Source organism: Monodon monoceros, unplaced genomic scaffold (assembly GCF_005190385.1).
Source record: "Monodon monoceros isolate NGI ecotype Baffin Bay Population unplaced genomic scaffold, NGI_Narwhal_1 Super_Scaffold_22, whole genome shotgun sequence".
Taxonomy (NCBI): Eukaryota; Metazoa; Chordata; class Mammalia; order Artiodactyla; family Monodontidae; genus Monodon; species Monodon monoceros.
The window spans coordinates 39,753,887-39,773,858 of NW_021703779.1; the positions used below are offsets into that span (position 1 = coordinate 39,753,887).

General features: G+C 46.7%; 1 protein-coding gene across 1 annotated transcript in view; it reads right to left on the reverse strand.

Moving 5' to 3' along the window:
- Positions 1-1,257: 1,257 nt before the first annotated feature.
- DIPK2B (divergent protein kinase domain 2B) overlaps positions 1,258-19,972 on the reverse strand; it is a 47,375-nt gene continuing 28,660 nt past the window's right edge. Inside the window, exons 3-5 of the mRNA XM_029241075.1 lie at positions 6,201-6,374; positions 2,873-3,161; positions 1,258-1,598 (exon numbers count right to left, since the gene is read on the reverse strand). Coding sequence (XP_029096908.1) covers positions 1,258-1,598; positions 2,873-3,161; positions 6,201-6,374 — 804 coding nt within the window. The remainder of the gene's footprint in view (positions 1,599-2,872; positions 3,162-6,200; positions 6,375-19,972) is intronic.

Sequence of the window (19,972 nt, forward strand, 5' to 3'; positions counted from 1 at the left end):
ATAAAGCAAACTGCTGAATAAAATATATTCCGTTGGCTGACCTTGAAAAACTATTTTTAGAATGACCTGTAAGGCCAAGTTTGAATGAAAATTCTCAGACTACTTAAGAGTCCTGCCCTGGAGGCCACGGTGTGGAGACAGCTGGCCCTGGTTCCCGGCTGTGGCTACAATGAGAATCTTCGAACTCACAGACCTTCTGCTCCAGGGAGCAGAACTGGCTAAGCGCCCTGCACTGTGCTTTGAAATCCATCTTTGCAGTTGGGCTGAGGCCACGCTTCCCACGGGCTGTTCCCTGCCACAGGAATATAAGGGCTCTCCATTCTTGCGAAGCTCCTCTGATGGCTGGCTTTGCCTCGAGGACACCCTGACGGTCTCGCTGAAGCTTCTTTCGGTTGTGCAGATGGCAGTCTGGGATGCCCCAACCTGACCTTCTTGCCCTCGCTTGGGGGAGGGAGAGGTCAACCTTACAGCCCAGCCTGATGGCTCTCCCAGCCTTCTCCGGCTCCCTCCTCCTTTCCTCCCGCCCCCCCCCCCCCCCCCCCCGGCATCTTCCTTAATATTGATACAATCCTTGCCCATTTAATCCTGTCTTGACACCTGGTTCTCTGAGGACCTGGACAAACACATTGGCCCCCAGCCCAGCCCTCTTCTCTTCTTACCCCTGGCTCCTTCCCACACCATGAAGTGCCTCTCTGGACACTTCTGGGACAGAAGGGGCTTCTGTCCACGTGTCCCCTTGTCCTGCAGTCTCCTCACCCTGTGGCAGTGCGGGGAGTGTAGCAGGAGGGCTAGGGCAGGGGTACAGTCTTCCCTCCGTGCCAGCCTTTTGACCTCCACGGCTCTGTCACATTTGCCCTGACCGTGCATGCTTCTGGAACATTCTTTTTAACCACCTGGGCTGGGGGGAGGGAGCACGTGTCCCTGGCCCTTCATATCTCTGTGTTTTTGCACTAACTCAAGAGTCTGGTAGAGAAGAGAGAAAAATGAGGCTCAAAGAGGCCGAGTGAGCGTCCACAACTGGTTCTTCCGATGCCCACCCTTGGGCTCTTCCACGATGACCCAGCCAGTGGGGGTAATCATGCCACCCGATGGCATGACTGCCCTCTGATGTTTGGCATGTTCCTTTCTCCCTGGGAAACAAAGGTACCTTTCTCCCAGTGTCTAAAAGGGAGCAGCTTCTTTCAACCGTGCAGCAAGCGAGCGGGCAGCGGAAGTTCCAAGGATGTGGTCCCCGGAGGCCAGCAAGGCTCCAGCCCCTCAGAACTTATCATCATACTTGCAGTCTGGGTAGCGGTAGGCAAATCTGGGGTCACAGGTTCTCAGGGGCCTCAAGATGTTCTTCAGCCGGCTGGCAGCTTGGAGGACCTCGGGGTCTGGCCGGGTTCCCTCCCCACAGCGAGCGAGCTCGGCGTCTATCTCCTCCTGCACCGGGGACGGGAATTTGGCCTGGAGAAGTGGGGGCAGCACCTGGCCACACACCAGCACCAGGCTCTGCTTCTCAGGGATGGTGTCGCAGGAGGGCAGCTCGGTTTGGCAGCCAGAGACCAGGCAGCTGAAGATGTCTTTATTCTCTCCTGCCCTGGAGGCCGCTTGGCTGCCTACAAGAGAATGGAAGACATCACACACCCTACAACCTGTTCTCCTTGTGGGAAGGCGTCACTAATGAGAATTGCTGGGCAAAGTGGTTCAGACTCCTAGCATCTCCTGTCACCAGGAGATTTAGGGCTCAGGGACACGATGGCATCCGTTGAGACCCTGGGGGGAACTCTCTTGGCTACAATAAGGTGAGGCCTGGGACTTCCCTGGCGGTCCAGTGGTTAAGACTCTGTGCTTCCACTGCAGGGGGCATGGATTTGATCCCTCGTCGGGGAAGTAAGAGCCTGCATGCCACCCAAAAAATAAAAAAAAGATGAGGCCTGGGGATGGAAAACGCACTTCTTCCTACCAGAACTTGGGCTTCTAATTGCAAGGCTCTCATGCATATCGTGATTCTCCCATTATTATGACTGAATTAGGGAGCTCAGGAAATTCCTAGGGCCGGTTTCATGTGCCCTCTTTAAACACAAAGTTGGGAGAAAGAACAGGTAATCCAGAATATGCCTTCAGTGGGTTGTAGGGGGACTGCTATTCAGCGGTTCACATATCCCGAATATTCTGGTATCAGCCCCACTTCTTCTCATTTGATTCTTCTTGATAAAGGCAAATCAGGACATGAGTAAGCGTGGTTTAATTGGTCTATCTGTGTAGGCCTTCTCATATAAACAAAATCAGAAATTGGAAATTAAAATCCTCTGTCCTACTATTGGGCTCAGAATATCTAGTCACCATTACAGACTGCGATGTTCAAAGGGTTCTAGAACCCTGGATGAGCCTGTGCACATCATCAAAAACACGATTCACTCATACACCTCATTCGGTGCCATGTTTTTCAATTTGAAAACTTTATAAAAAGCAAAGGTGCCCAAATGGATTGCGAAATGTACCACTGAATCAGCCAGATAGTTCAGACAGAGCATCTGATGAGAAAGGCTCTGAGGGGGAGATGTATGTCCCCACGCCACACAGACCCAATCAGACAATGGCAGTGCCCTCAGAGGGTGAAGCTGGGGCCATAGCACAGTGCAGGTCTCCTCCTCCTGTACTGACAAGGTCAAGTCCGGTTCCCCTTTGGAGCTGGAGCAGAGACTTAAAACGGGGAGAGGGACTCTCTCCCGTCCCAAACTTGGGCTGCTCTCACTATGACACAGGGAGACAGGCGAGGCCCAGTGGTGTGAGCCACACCCCACCCCCAGGCCCCATTGTCACCCCTCCCTAGCGCCTGTCACCCTGGCTTCCCCTCTGACAGCTGCTCAGCCAGGCCCATGCTGGGTACCTTCCTGCCTGTCGATGACGCCCAGTGCGCTGGCATCCCGGATGAACAGATGCCCATTGTTGAAGATGCCAAACATGTCCACATCCACGTGGGTGAAGTAGAAGAAGTAGTTCAAATCGTTGCTTCTCAGAGACTCCAGGACACCCAGGAGCTGGTAGGCCAGGTCGGCCGCCTGGTCTGCGGGTGCACCATAGAATTCCTGCAGCGGGCTGGTGCTAGTGCTGACCAGAAATCTGCCGCAGGAGCCCAGGTACCTGGGCAGTGGCCATCCCTCGGCGCCCGGGAAGATCTGCCAAGCGAGAGGAGGAGGCATTAGAGGATTAGAGAGAAAAACCTCCTGAGACAGTTCCCTCCCTCTCTCTCTCTCCCCCTCCCTCCCTCCCTCCCTCTCTTTCTCTCATTCTCTCTCTCTCTCTCTCTCCAAGAGCAGACAGAAAGATCAGCCTTACTCAGGTACCCAACGTCTCAAGACACGTCAGCAAAGCATCCCTTAACCTTGTTTATACCTCTTGGAACATGGCAATACCTTGCTCCCCCCCGTCCCTCCCCCCACCACTTTTTTATTCCGTTGTTGATGGAGGGATTCAGAAAAGGGAGCTCTTCTTTCCATATTGTAGATTGCATTTCAACAAAGTTGCCCCAAGCGAGGTAAGAGAATGCCGATGCCCTTGCTACAATTTTAGAGGGTATTCAGGCTTCAGGGAAATGTGTTTATTTGAAGAGTTGTATAGTTGAAAAAATATGACTAGCATTTCAGATTTTACAGACATCAAGGCTTAGGAAGAGGTTATGGGGGAAAAAAAAGAGGGTCAACTTAAGGCTGATTTAAAGAAAATATTTTAAAAAATAACAGTGCAGGCAGTAGGTTCTGGGATAGGGCAAAAATTATGAAGGTGACCCTTGGGTGACTCAAGTTTTGGGAACTGCTGCACTGGTCCTGGGCATGGTCCTGGGCAAATCTGCCTGGTTGGGGTAATTACACACTCACAGAGATTCCCCAACTGACTGGAACGTTCTGACAGCCTAACACTGGTCTAGGGAAGCACACAGCTCTACCCAGTTTCCTCTGTCTCCTTGTAAGAGCTCCAGGAGTTTTGGATTAACATATACACACTATTATATATAAAATAGATAAACAACAAGGACCTATGGTATAGCACAGGGAACTCTACTGAATATTTTGTAATAACCTATAAGGGAAAAGGATCTGAAAAGAATATATATATATATATATATATAAAACTGAACCACTTTGCTGTATACTTGAAACTAACACAATATTGTAAATTAACTATATCTCAATTAAAAAAAAAGAGTGGAGGGAATATCCTAGCTTTTTTTTTTTTTGACTATTTACTGAGGCAGCTATATCTAGAATGGTGTTTCTTTATGGGAGAAATGACAGAAACTATAAATATTAACACTTTTTTCCCTCATTTTCCTTCTTAAAAAAACAAAGTCATCCCCCTTTCTGATGATTTTCTGTGGCCTTCTGCCATTTTAACCCACTCACCATGTTGTGAAGAACCTTTTCTTGTCCCCCCCCACCCCCCGCCCACTGGGCCCTCTCCACTGTGTGCCATGCAGAGAGGCCCCTGGCCCCCTGCCGATGTCTAAATGTGCGGCCACGAGTCATCCCTGGGTTGGGGGCAGATCGACGCCATGCCCTTCCTGGGCGGAGCTCAGGGTGGATGGAGACTCCCAGCCCAGACCTCTCAGGAGCCAGGGCTGGAAGCAGCCAGGTCACCTGCCTTGGCCACTAGGTGTAGGACAATTGGAGAAGAAGGCCTCTGAGCGTGAAGGAAAACCAGCAATTCCTTCTTCTCCTCTAGGATTTCAAATGCCAACGTTAGTAGGCAGCTTTTAGCAGGAAGAGCTTGGACCCTGAAGTCAGACAGCTCTGGGTTTGGGTTCCATTGCTGACACTGGCTAAGGGACTGTGGCCAAGTCACTTCACAGCTCTGGGCTCCACTTACCTCATCTGGAAGAGGGGACAATAATAATATTCCTGTGGGGTTGTTGAGTTGTGAGCATTAAATGAGATAATGATGTAAAACATTTAACACAGTGCCTGGCACATAGCTAGTGCTCAAGAAATGAGTTGTTATTATGTACTCAGCCATCATGCCTTTGGCCAATAATATATAGTTAATATATTATATATAAAAATAATATGGGGCTTCGCTGGTGGCGCAGTGGTTGAGAGTCCGCCTGCTGATGCAGGGGACATGGGTTCGTGCCCCGGTCCGGGAGGATCCCACATGCCGCGGAGCGGCTGGGCCCGTGAGCCATGGCCGCTGAGCCTGCGCGTCCGGAGCCTGTGCTCCGCGACGGGAGAGGCCACAACAGTGAGAGGCCCGCGTAACGCAAAAAAAAAAAAAAAAAAAAAAAAGTAATTATATATTATATAATATGTCATAAATAATTTTAATAATATAACTAATTAGAATTAAATATATTATAAATTAGAACAAAATAATATAGTATAAATAATATTAAAATAACAATTATATTATAAATAATTATATTTATTTATAAATAATCATATAATAACTAATATAATTATTAATTAGAATGATTAATATTAACATAATACTACAAATAATTAAAATATAATCTCGATATAATTATTATAGTTATTAAAGTCGATATAATATTATAAATAATTATAATTAATAACAATACTAATTATTATTAATGTTGTGGGGCTTCCTCCTCCTCCACCCCCTCCTCTTCCTGCACCTTCTCCTTCGCCTCTTTCTCCTCCCTCTCTTCCTCTCCCGCCCCCTCTTTTTTTTTTTTTTTTTTGCTGTACGTGGGCCTCTCACTGTTGTGGTCTCTCCCGTCGCGGAGCACAGGCTCCGGACGCGCAGGCTCAGCGGCCATGGCTCACGGGCCCAGCCGCTCCGCGGCATGTGGAATCTTCCCGGACTGGGGCACGAACCCGTGTCCCCTTCATCGGAAGGTGGACTCCCAACCACTGCGCCACCAGGGAAGGGAAGCCCCTCGTACTGATCTTTGAGACACCTGGTCAAAGTCGCCCTCCCCCACAAAGCCCTTCTGGGCTGCCTCTGGCCGTGAAAGTGGCCATTCCCCACCGCCCCTCCACCCCAGCTCCCACACCTCTTTCCTCTGCAGCAACCACAGCACTTCCCCACTGCAGAAGCCAACACATATTTACTAAATGCCACAAAGGTACTAATGTGGGCTGGTGGCCCCAAGGTGTGCAGTGATGGCAGAGACAGCTCAACCCAGGGCCTGCTCCCTCGGAGCCGGAAGTGAACCCGCTCCCTGGACGGGCTTTCCAGGGCCGGGGGTCCCTGCATACCTGTAGGAGGATGGGATGGGCGTTGACAGCTAGCGTGTAGAGGAGACGCAGCTTGTCGCGGTCCGTGAAGTGGTCCATGAAGATGCTGCCAGCGTCGGCCACCTCCGCGTAGCGCCGGACCACGCGATCCAGGAGTCGCTGTGACGGGCAGCGCAAGAGGGGGCTGGGCAGGCCCTGCAGCAGGTGGGAGAGATTCCGGGAGGAGGAAAGTGTGCTGAGTGCTCGTGGGCGCCGGCAGGACCAGCACGGGCAGGCCCTGCTATTGGGGGAGATTGCTGGGTTGCGGGGGACCAAGTAGGCCCTGAGGGGGTCTGGGGGGGTTATGGAGCAGAGTACCCCTGGGGGGCGTGGTGGGAGGGCCCTGGGCAGGCTATGTGAGGGAGGGCGGGAGTCGAGAAGGGACTGAGCGGTCCTGGGGTCAGGGGAGGCGGGCACTGGGCAGGCAGTGCATCCCTAGCAAGCAGCTGGAGCCTTGGAGACCCTGTGTCTCCACCCGCATTTTGCAACTGAGGAACTGGAAGTCTGCAGAGTGTAGGTAGGTATTGGAAGGGCTGGATTCAGGATTTGAACCTGATATGAACTGCATGTTTGCCCTCCCCACACCCCACCACATTCATATGTTGAAACCCTAATCCCCAGTGTGATGGTATTAGGAGGTGGGGCCTTTGGGAGGTCACTTGGTCATGAGAGATTAAGCGAGTTCCCCAAGTCACACATACCTAGTATTTGTACTAAGACAGTACACCAGGTGAGAAGCAGGTAGGTGGAGCCAGGTAGGACCTGCATCCTTATCTTTACTGGGGTTGTAACCCTGTAGCTGGGTGAGCTCAGAGCACTCATTCATTCATTCACCCACCAACATTTGCAGGGAGTCTACCAAGGACCAGACTGTATTTGAGGCACTGCAGATGCAAAGGGGACCACAGTCGACACTGCCCTCCCAGGCCTGTCGGGCGGGGGAGACCATCAAATGCCCAGCAGTTACGACGTGGTGCAGAGGGAGCTATGACTGGTGTGAAGTCAGGGAGATATGGGAGCCCACAGGAGCAGGGCCACACCAGAACTTTTGGAGGCGCTGGCACCTCCAAAATCCTTTGCCTTCATGGGCCCCTTCCTCCATAAAAAATATTTAAAATGATATTTTACAACTGCACTGGTACAAATGCCTTAATATTATATATTCAAACATGTTCTTGGATCTAAAATATCGAGTTTTTCTTCTGATTTTAAAAGAAATCAAAACATATTTGTGGGCCCCTCAAAGGCTTCTTGGAAGACAGTGAAGTCTAAGTGGAGGCCTGAAGCAAGGGTAGAGTTAGCGTGCAAAGAGGGTGGGAGGGTATCTGTGCAGAGGCAACAAGCTGTACAAAAACCTCAGTGACGCATATGACTGCCCAGAATAAAGATTCCATTCTCAGCTTCCTTTGCAGCTAGGTGTGGTAACGTGACTAAGTGCTGGTCAATGAGATATAAGTAGAAATTTCTGAGAAAGGTCCTTAAAGGGAGCGGGTGTATCCTTCTTTACTCCTTCTTCCTTCCTGACTGGAATGTGGAAGTGATGGCTGGTGCTTGGGCAGCCATCTTGGACCAGGGCATGCTAAGGGTTGTGGAGCAGAAAAATGAAAGTAGCCTGGATCTCTGACAATCCCAGAGCCACTATATCAGCCCTGGACAGCTATGTATCAGTTTTTTTTATGTAAAAGAAAAGTATATTTTGATCTTGTTTAAGCCACTGTTACTTGGATTTTTTGTCACATGCAGCTGAGTCTAATCCTAAATATCACAGAAGAAAAGAATGGAGGCAGGAAGATCAGTTAAGAAGATGCAATGGTCCAGGTGTGAGATGAGAGAATGAAAAGATTTGAGGGTAGTAGAATCTACAAGTCTTGGTGATCGGCTGAATGGGGGAGGGGGCCAAGGAAAAAGGAGGTGTCAGAGCTAGTACCCAACATGAGGGTGGACACCAGAGGTATCATTTGTGGAGGTGATTTTAAAACACGTTCACAAACTCTTTGACACTCCTCCCATCGAGGGTGGAGTCTAATTCCCTTCCCCTAGAGTATGGACTGGCTTTGGTGACTCTAGTGACTGGAATGCTTATGGGAGTGATGCTGTATGACTTCTGAGCCTTGGCCATGAAAGGAGATACAGCTTCTACTTGGCTCTCTCTTATACCCAGCCACCATGCTGTAAAGAAACCCAGGCTACATGGAGAGAAAGCAAGACCCTTAGCTCTCACCCAGCTGAGTGCCTAGTTGACAGTCAACCTCCAACTTGCCAGACACATGACTTGGCCATTTTGGGAATGGGTCCTCCAGTGCTGTATTGAACCACCCCAGCTGATGCCATGTGGAGCCTCGTGAGCCTTCCTACCAAGCCCTGCCCAAATTGAATATTTGTGGGCAAAACTGATGATTCCTGTTGTTTTAAGCCCCTGGTTTTGAAGTGGTTTGTTACTCAGCAATAAATAACTGGTATATTTGCTGAGAAGGTTCTGGGCCATCTCTAGAACTATAGCTGGAAGAGGCTCTAAACCCATCTGGTACCCCAATCTCCCTTTATGGTGGAGGCAGCTGCTTCCCAAGGTCCCACTCACAGAGTGGGGCTGCATCTACTCCTGTTTGGTTTGTGCTGACCAAGTGCAAGCCCACAGTGATATTGGACAATGGCAAACAGAATTAGGAAACCAAACATTTCCAATAAAATAACGATTCATTATTTTATTGGAAATACACACTTTCTGGGGATTGCCCATTGCTTTGGAGTTTCCAAATCACTACTCCCTTCTCTATACATGGGCAACAGGGCTAACTCACCATCTTCCAATGAAAGACAAAAGGAAAACCAAACACTGGCCTTCTGTTGCCCCTCCCCCTCTCATGCCCGGTTTCCTCATCCTTGCATTTCCTGTCTGGTGCCATCCCTAGGGAACCAGCCAGTGGGTCAAGGTCTTCACGGTGTGGTGCAAGTGACCCGGCTTTTGCTCTGCTGCACTGTCACCTCGCAGGGGTCTTCAGTGCACGGTGGTACTGAGAGAGATTGTCACGCTTCTCCACCTCAATCTCTAATAGTTTATAAAATAGTCAATGAAATTTAATGGGTACATCATTGTGATGGTCAGTTTTATGTGTCAACTTGGCTAGGCTATGGTGCCCAGTTGTTCAATCAAACACTAATCTAGGTGTTGCTGTGAAGGTATTTTGTAGAGATGGTTAACATCTACAGTCAGTTGACTTAGTAAAGGAGATTATCTTTGATAATGTGGATGGGCCCGATCCAAGAAGTTGAAAGGCCTTAAGAGCAAAACTAAGGTTTCCCTGAGGAGGAAGAAATTCCACCTGTGGACTATAACATCAGGTCCTGCACAAGGTTCTCCAGCCTGCTGGCCTGTCCTATGGATTTTGGACTTGCCAGTCCCCCAATCTCATAAGCCAATTCCTTGAAATGAATCTGTTTTATATATATATATACACATATGTACACACATACATATATATCATATAATATTATATGTTATATATAATTATATTGCATATTATTATTTTATATAAAATTTATTATATTAACATTTATACTATATTTATTAATGTTGGTTAATAAATTATTAATATTGTATATTTTGTGTAATATATTACCATAATACCATATGTACATTACATATGTATAATATATACACACACACACACTGGTGCCAAGGGAAAAGCACTTGTTCTGTGCGGAAACAACAGCAACTGAGATGGAAATCTAGATTTGCTTTCACTTTTGAAGCTTCTAGTGAAATCTGAGTACATGAGAAGTAACTTCCCCAATGAACTGTTTGACCTTCGGTTGGCTTTTATCCACATCCTGTCATGTGTTTTCTCAAAAAAGTCACCAGCAATCAGCGGTGTCCCCATTTAAAGGGTTCTTACCGGAACAGAAGCGTGAAAGTTAAATTGTCTAGACAAATGATTCTGTGACTCTGATGGAGAGAGCTGTGCTTGTTGTTCCTCCCTAGAAGCCAGAGAGAGATAAGAGAGTTCAAGAGAGCAGGAGGGGGCTTTCCTCAGAGCAGACCACAACTTAGAAGTCATGTGGATCTTCAGTAACCTACCCGGAATTGCCCTAGTCCTTCTCAAGTTCCATGCCATGGGTGAGATCTACCCAGCTTGAGGGTCCCGTTGGAAGTGGAAGATGGCAGCAGGGAGACAGCATCTCGGTTGGGGTTTGACCGCCTGCCATCACAGAACGTGGGGCACACGCAGCCCATTTCCAGTGGTCCCGTGTGTTGGTGAATTCCAGAGGGTGGCAAGGGAGCTGCATGTGGAGGGCTGACGCAGAAGCCTCTGTGGTGATCACTATTTGAAACCATGGTTGGCAGGACACAGTTGGGGAAAGGAGGGTAACACTTTATGGAAGTTCTAAGTGTCAGGCCGTATGGCAAGCCTTTCACAGACATTATCCCGGCATACACAGGGACTTTTAGCTTTTAGTTTTCTCTTGCCCTGTGACTCTCCTGGAAATTTAAAGTGATTGATTTTAAAAAAGCTTAAACAGTTTGTGGAAAATGCAGTGACATTAAATTTCACAGCTTGTGCTGGCCAATGCAAATGGTAGACTGCATTATCAAGTGATCTAGTAAAATGCTCCCATTTTCCAGATGAGGATACTAAGGTAGGGACCAGGAAAGGGAGGTGACTTGTTAAAGATCATGCTGCTTATTGGTGCACATTATCCTCAAGTTCATTTCCCATATTAATGATCCCAGTTGGTTCTGGATGACTTTCAGCTGTTTCCACAAAGCAAATGCTACTCGAAAGGCAAACATTTATGAAGCAACCTGAATGTCCATCAACAGACGAATGGATAAAGAAGTGGTATATATATATATATATATATATACACACACACACACACACACACACACACACACACACACACACACTGGATTACTACTCAGCCATAAAAAAGAAAGAAATTTTGCCATTTGCAGCAACATGGATGAACCTGGAGGGCATTATGCTAAGTGAAATAAGTCAAACAAAGAAAGACAAATATTATATGATTTATCACTTATATGTGGAATTAAAAAAACACAACAAACTAGTGAATATAACAAAAAAGAAGGAGACTCACAGATATAGAGAACAAACTAGCAGTTACCAGTGGGGAGAGGGAAGGAGGGAAGGGCAATATAAGGGTAGGGGATTAAAAGGTACAAACTATTAGGTATAAAATAAGCTACAAGGATACATTGCACACCACAGAGAATATAGCCTATATTATTTAAGAAAATCAAAGCAAAGATTTACCACCACTGAATACACTTTTTCTGATGAAAAAAATGTGTAGAAGAAAGAACACTAGCTGCTCTTAGAAAGAGAAATCTAAGAAGTCGGCTTTCCTTTAAGATTGGAAGTCAGCAAGCTGAGGTCACAGTGCTAACAAGGCACGGTTTGATTCAGGAATCTGACCTTCTTTCCAAGGACATATCCAACTAATGAAGAGCTTCATGCTGAAATGAGAATTAATTTTCACTTCTCAGATAGAATCTGTTCTTTTGTTCTAAGGCTTTAAAGAACATAAAAATTAGGCAAATAAAAATTATGTTTGCAAATTATGGCACACCTCTAAAGATAGCAGATGTGCTAACTCCAGTCACTTTATTCCCCTCCTTACCCTTTCCAAGGGCTACCACCATCTTCCCCATCAATGGGTCAGGACATAGGCGGTGCCCACACTGACTGTAGAGAATGGTTAGCCCGTGTACTTTTTTCCATGCACCAAGAGGATAGATGTTTCCAAAGTTGGCCATCATGGGCGTGTTCATTGTGAGATATTCAAATACTATGGAACTGTACAGTGTGAAAGTAAAAAAAAAAGTTCATGTTGCTGCCCACAGAGGCCACCATTGTTCTATGTGGGGATGTACGAATACACACATGTAGTGATGCCAGAAGCAAAAAAAAGATTGGAAGTTAGCTTTTCCGCTAAGAAGGTTGCCCTGGCCAGCTCAATTTGGAAAGCTGAGGGAAATCTTGAACAAATGAGTTTTTACTTTTAGTGGATTTACTTTTATCAAGCTCTCCTAGCACCCAGGGAGAAGAGAAAGTTCTAGTGCTAATAAACCTGTGAGTTGTCTTTCTGGTTGCACACCTCAACACTTTTCACATGATTTAGTTGTTAAATATGCTTGTGAAGCAGGGTTTAGGTTAATTATGTATCCTAGTTAATCAATGCGTCGAGAGTTTAGGTTAATTATGTGTCCTAGTTAATCAATGTGTCCTAATTAGAACAATGACGATTCAATAACTGTATCAGTTGTGGATAATTAACCGCAAAGTTCCCAAATATGTCTTCAAGCTGCATTGTATTCAAAACCATGAAAATCCCTGTTTGGTTTATGTTATTAAGAGAAACAGCTCACGGTTCTTTTCCAGCTTCAGTAGATGGATTTTTTCCCCCTCTTTTATTAAAGTTCTTTCTGATTTTTTTTTTTTTAATCTGAAACCCAGACTCAATGTGGTTTGTTAACTTTTCATTCTACAAATGCTGGCCACCACAGTGATTATTTTGGAGAAACCCTCTGGGTAATTTTCAAAGTTCAGACATCCAAAACTGTCCTCATAAATCTCAGTCTTTTATGTTACTTTATGATGCAGCTCATCTCAGCCGCTGTTACGAGGTACCATAAGATATTGTAGCCTTATGACAGGCCCGTTGCCCCACTGGGAAGTTTCTCTCTGGTACCGTTCGCCTCGGCTGAGCAATTTAGGTTCCCTGCAACTTAGTCACTGATGGAAAGTTAGTCACAAAGGGTAGAAGCAGGGACAGGAAGTCAGCCAAGAGTGGGGCCAGAATTTGGAGTTTGCCTTGGATCATCTCAGAGCGGATAACATACCCTGCAGCGTTGACTAGATGTTAAAACAACATTAAATCAAAAACTAAACAGACTTGGTTGGGCGGGGTGAGGGATATAAAATGTTTCCCTCGCACCAGAAGGCCTGTCTCTGACAGAGCTCCCATTTCCACATGAAACAGAGCCTCTAGCTCTGTGACATCCTTTCTTTGGGCGGGGTTTCTGTTTGTTTAGATTCTTGATACTCCGCAGAGTTTCTGGGTTGAGCCCTGATAGAATGTTTGAGAAGTTCTGTTCAAATCGATGGGGAGGTCTCCCAGGAGAGGAGTAATGAAGATCCCCCCTGAACGGGTGGAGTTATGTGGTTTATCCTTTCTCCTGCCTCTACCAGCGCCTCCTGGTGGATCTTGTTTACGTCTAACCTCTCCAGGCCACTGCCTGCCTCCATTCCATCTTGGAATTCATTGGCTTGGGGTGGGGTCTTTGCCTGGAAAGGTGGGCAGCCTTCACCCCCCAGCTGCAAAGGTGAAAAACTGGATTCAATACCAACTTCGAGAGGCAGTATGACAAAGTAGTTACAAGCCTGTCCTTTAGAGGCAAGCTACCTGGGTTCAAATCCCAGCTCTGTCACTTAACAACAGCCTGACCTGGGGCAAGCTCTTGAATTGATCTGTGCCTTAGTTTCCTCGTGTGTAACTGAGGGATAATATAATAATAATAAGGGGACTCTGTGACTTATCTTCTAAACCTGGATAGTTTTGAGAGTGAAAGGGATGATATTAATAATTAAATCGGGACAGCTGGCGTATGTTGGAACTGTCTCAAGCAAACCTGAATGTATGGTTACCCTAATAATTGTGGTACCCACCTCATCAGGGTGTTGGGAGGGTCAAATCTACGGGGAAAGTGTCTGGTACATTGTTGGGGAGGCTAATAAAGTAGCCTTATTCAGGCTTCAGAGGTGGCGCTAGGCCTCTCTCTGACGGGACAATGACGCTAAAGCAGGCTGCATGCCAAACTGCTGAGCTACACCCAGGCCAGCAGGGGGGGCGCCGGCACACACTGTAAACCATTAGATAAGACAAGGAGTAAGTCACGGGACTTCTTGCACCTTGAGGGCCTGGCCAGCCCCCAGGGATCAAGAACATTCCAAACACCGTATGCTAACACATATATATGGAATCTAAGAAAAAAAATGTCATGAAGAACCTAGGGGTAAGACGGGAATAAAGACACAGACCTACTAGAGAACGGACTTGAGGACACGGCGAGGGGGAAGGGTAAGCTGTGACAAAGCGAGAGAGAGGCATGGACATATATACACTACCAAACGTAAGGTAGATAGCTAGTGGGAAGCAGCGCATAGCACAGGGAGATCAGCTCGGTGCTTTGTGACCGCCTGGAGGGGGGGGATAGGGAGGGTGGGAGGGAGGGAGACGCAAGAGGGAAGAGATATGGGAACATATGTATATGTATAACTGATTCACTTTGTTATACAGCAGAAACTAACACACCATTGTAAAGCAATTATACTCTAATAAAGATGTAAAAAAAAAAAAACAGGGAAAAAAAAAAAGAACATTCCAAGACTTATGAGTTAAGACCAAGGCATTTATGACAACAACCAGAGCTACAAACTTGCACGTAGGCTGATTGTTATCAGCCTGTGGCCTGGTGCTAAAAGCTGGGCTCCTTCAGTGACAAACGTCACCCGTGGGGTGGAAGCACCACCGGGGACCTTCCCAACTGGGACTCCAGATTGCTGTTCAAGGCACTTCCCAGCGCTTCTTGGACCTGGATGTAGGTGCTTCCCCAATTCGGTGATGTATAAACCTCTGTCTTTACTATTCTTTCTTAGTTAGTTATACTATTCTTTTCTTAATTAGTATACTGTAATCTTTGTTAATTCAATAAACTCTCTCTAAATTCTTGTTTAACTGAGTGTAGAGTGATTATTTTGCCAGCGAATCCTACGAACCTTGAAACCTAAAGTAAGGCTTTCGACAAAACATACATGGGAAGGGCTCTATGAGTATTTGCTATTATTTGCCCCAAAGATAGCACCTTTCCCAATTTTCCCACTTCTGTAAGTGACCTTACCATTCTCCCAGTCTTCCAGGTTAGAATATCTGGAGCTATTTTCAACTTCCTTATCTTAATGGCTGGTCTCTCTCGGCTTTGATTCCCTATGTCAAGTTGTGCTGTCATCATTGTGATCTCTAGCATTGTGTTGTGTCCATTTGCGTCATCAGTCACCTCTCCCCCAGCTTGTGCTCCCCCTGGGCTTAGCTGGCCTGGAGGTGTGCCTTTAGGCAAGTCCCTTTCCCTTTCTGAGGCCGTTTCCTCATCTCTCACGTGGGCATTATGGTAGATGGTTGGTTTACACCAGGTACATCACTCGGTTGCCTGGCTCTAGCTGGCTCTCTGGACATTGTAGGTACCTGATACTACTTTCCTGGATGCGTGATAAACATCTCACTGTGCTTTACACACTATGGAGGGCTTTGTGAACACAAGGTAGTGTTGTCAGTTCCAAGGGTCAATGGGGGTCAATGGTAAAATGCCCCCTCCCCAAATTTCACAATAAAATGGATCTCTGAGTAGGAAATAAGGTTGCCTTTGGAGGGTCAAACAAATGTACTCCACATGGTGACTATGTTGACCCAGGACTGTCTTTAAATTTGGAAGAAAAACAGTTGGGAACCCCAGGAAACCCTAGTCAGGGAGCTCAGTAACTTCAGAGAGAAGGGTTGGGGAATGAGTGTTATCATCTTGTCCCCTATTTGGAGTGGCCAAGTAGACATAGTGGTTGGTAAGATTGGGCACCCAGACAGGAAAATCCGAGGGTCAGGAGTTGGCTTTGGGGTCTGGGGAAAAGGGCACCCAGCCCGTGGTCTCCAGCAGCCTGTGGGCAGGCGGCCAGGCCACTGAGGATCACTTGGTTGACTTCCCTCTCGGATCAGTGCTCACCCAACAGGCTTCTGACTACGACTTATCTTCCACTGAGGAACCCTCCTTAGTGGTGGAGCCAGGATTTGAACCCAGGCCTGAATCCCAGGCCAGACTGTGTTGCTTTCTTGCATTGAAACTCAGCCTCTCCTCCCTACTTTCTTCACCAGAAGCTGTGTTTTGGGGGCCTTGTCCTACTTCTGCTACACAGCCTCACTGACCTCACTCCCTTGCCCATCCACCCCGCATACCACTTTTAGGTCCCATTTGTGGAAAGATCCACAGTCTTCAAATCACTTTTCTTTAGAAATGTAAATTCTCAGACTCTGCCTCAGACCTGCACAGTCAGAAGCTCTGGGGCTGCGACTCAGTACCAGTGTTAACCAGCCCTCCAGGGGATTCTGATGTCCACTCAAGTGTGAGAACGACTGTCTTATAGAATAAAATTTAGCCCCCCACCCCCCTGCCCCAGTCCTACCCTTGCAACGTCTACCCACGGCTCTTGACCCGTACTGTAATCAGGGGGCATGACACTTGCCACTTCCCACAATTACATCTTATTCTCATTTTCATGGCTTTGCCCAGCACACTCTTCTTTTATTCCCTGGAAGATATGCCCTGGTCAGGGCTACCTCTCCTTGCCTACCTGTGCCCCTTACTGTCAAACCTTTAGCAGCCAGAGGCTCACTTGGTGGTGATCCTGGACCCTTCTTCCATGGGGTAGTCAACATCTTGGGTGACCCTGCTGGTGGAAGTGGCGACTAGCTTTCTCCTCCTATTGGAGTCTATCTCTTTCTTCCCACCTCGTCCGTCATCCATCTTCCTCCATTCAGGGGCCCCAGAGGCTTTGCCATTGAAGCATTTGTGGGCTGCTCCAAGATTTTCACTGCGGCAGATGAAATAATCATTGTGGCAGGCAATTCAGCTGATAGTTGGGACAGGCAGGGCAGCTGACACAGAGTAAAACACGTTATTTCATGGTCTGTCATTTTGATTCAGGTATGCCAAGGTTGGTCATAATTCTCCACTGGGCCATTTCATTTTATAGGCTGCTGTTTTTTTTTTCTTTCTCTCTTTCTTTCTTTTTAAATCAAAAGACAGGAAGCCAAGTGCTTGTGACAACTCATTTGTGCATGCAAAGTTGCAGAAACTCCCAATGAAACTCAGTAGCTTCTGCAAAGGTCCTGTGGTCCAGGAGGCTCAGAACGAATTCTGATTGTCAGGAAAACCTTCAAACCAGCCTTGAGTTTGCCTGGGGGGAGGGACTACCAGGCTTCTTTTTATCCCCACCGCCTCTGTTGAGGTTGTACCACCTGTATCAGTCAGGGTTCAATCAGAGAAGCAGAATCACTAGATTTTTTTAAAAAACAGGATTTGAACTTATACAATTGTACAAGCAGGTTAAGTAGTCTCTGTACGGCTGTTGATCTCCCATATGATACTGGAGCTTGAAGTCCATAGGCAGGCAGTTGAGAAGGGAAGACAGACGCAAAATGGGGGAAGATCAAGGACAACATGGAACCCACAAGCACAAGATGGAGCTCATGACAATGGACTGAAACCCATGTCAGTTCTTATTGCCTCTGAGCTTGATGGTGTGGAGACCTGCAGAAGCTGGGGCCCTTTGGCATGAAGCTAACCCTAGCCTGGGAGCCAGAGAAGCTGAAGCAGGAGCCCAGGGGAAGGCAGAGCAGACGTGCAATGCCGTGTGTGAGCCACAAAATGGCCACTGTTGCCCTTCCGCCCTCCCAAACTCCCAACAGAATCTCTCTAACCGGAAACGTAAGGGAAGGGAAGTCTGGGAAATGTAGTTCAGCCTGGTCATGTTGACACATTCCAAACCTCCCTCATCACCTTTGGCTCCTTTGCTTCTCTCTTGGTGACTTTTCTGCGACCTTACTGAAGTATCTCACTGGACCCCAACCACCCTAAGTATGTATTTGAGGAGTGGCGGTTTGTCGTTCTGAGGAAAGCCTGGATAGAGGCACAGGCTCAGATAGGCCGCTCTGGGCCAGGGTTGTGGGTGAGGAGCTCTCTGTCAGATGGGAGCCAGTGATGGACTGTCTGGTTAGGTCCTGGTTGGCTGAGCTTCCTTTCTGTCGCCAACCCCAACCCCTATTTCCCCCACCTTTAGTGCCCTCACTCCCCTGCACCCTGGGTATCTTCCAGGGTACCGTCTACCAGGTCCTTTCTGGGATGGAGGGTAGGGTTAGGAGAGAGAGGAAAGCAGCCACTTCCTAGAGAATGGGTATGAGAAAGTAGAACAAGAGGCCCTGGAGAGAGAGGCTGCAAAGCCCAGAATGGCCAGAGCTGAGTGTTTATCCTGACAAGGAAGTGCTAGCCATCCAGACTAAGGTCGGTCGCTAGACTCAGTGGGTCTTTGGACTGCATTGCAGGGAGAACCAAAAGGAATTTGGGGAGTCTTCCCCCAACTCAAATATACTGTCCTAACCACTCATGTGGGATAGGAAACTTGTCAAAACTCCCCTGAGGCTGTTGCAAATCATTTATTAAACAAAAATTTATCAAGCCCCTACTTTATATAAGGCATTGTGCTAAGCACGGGAGTCACACATTTACATAAGAGAGGGTCCTGACCTCCAAAGAACTGGTACTCTGGTGGGGCAGAGTGACATTTATACTACAAAGTTCAGTACAGGGCAAGATGACACAAATGCTACAAGAGGTGTAAACAAAGTGCTGTGAGAATACAGAGGAGAGAGCAGTAGGGGAATCTAGGAAGGCTTCACAGACGAGGTGGTATGAACATGGTCTTGAAGAATGAGTAGGATTTTGTCAGGTGGACCTCCAACGTCAATGCATTTCAAGCTGAAGGATCAGAATTGAGCAAAAGCAAGGAACAGACTTAAAGGCCATATCTGGCCAATGGAATCATCAGGAAAGAAAGTTGGGACCAAACTGTGAGGCTCTTGAAAAGCATATTTAGGAATTTAGGTTTTATTCTACAGATATCATACGTAATCTTAGAGGCAAAGCTTATTGGCCCTGAAGATGCCACGAACACCCACAAAAACTGCTGGTGGGAGTTGAATTCAGTTTGGTAATTTAAAAGATTTAAAAAGATTAAAAAGATTAAAAAATGTTCATACCCTTAGACCCAGTAATTCCACCACAGAAAGTAAGGAAGCAGCAAAGCATAGTACTTAAGGGTATGACTTCTGGAATCAGGAGATAGACCTTTGTTCAAATCCCAGTTCCAAACTTTTCTAGCCAGGTGATCTTGGGCCAGGTAAATAAATTTCCCTAAGCCTCAGATTCCCCATCTGTAAAATGGGAACAAGGATATCTCGTAGGTTGTGAAGATTAACTGTGACAAATGTGTATGAAATGCCCCTGGCCCATAGAAAGTAGTCAGTACGTGGTAGTTTTGAAAAGGAAATTTGTCTCAAGAACATAGCACAGGGAGATCAGCTCGGTGCTTTGTGACCACCTAGAGGGGTGGGATAGGGAGGGTGGGAAGGAGGGAGATGCAAGAGGGAAGAGATATGGGAACATATGTATATGTATAACTGATTCACTTTGTTATAAAGCAGAAACTAACACACCATTGTAAAGTAATTATACTACAATAAAGATGTTAAAAAAAGAATATAATATAAAGTTCAGGCAAAGATGTTGCAGAAAGATGGTCATCAAAGTATTATTTATAATAATGACATCAAATGATATAAACACTAGTGAATAACATTATGGTATATCCACGTGATGAAATGGAGCTTACAAAGAATTTTAATGATATGTGGAATAGTATGTGATATAACATTAATCCATAGAGAAATATGCAACATGAAACATATAACTTATTTTTTCTTAAGTTAAATCTGACTAGAAAAAAGACTAGAAGTAAAAACACCAGTGTGTTAACGGTGATTGCCTCCAGGTGGTGGCTTAGAAAGCAATTTTTCCCCCTACTTCCTTATGAGTTTTTTTTTTTTTTTTTTTTTTGCGGTACACGGGCCTCTCA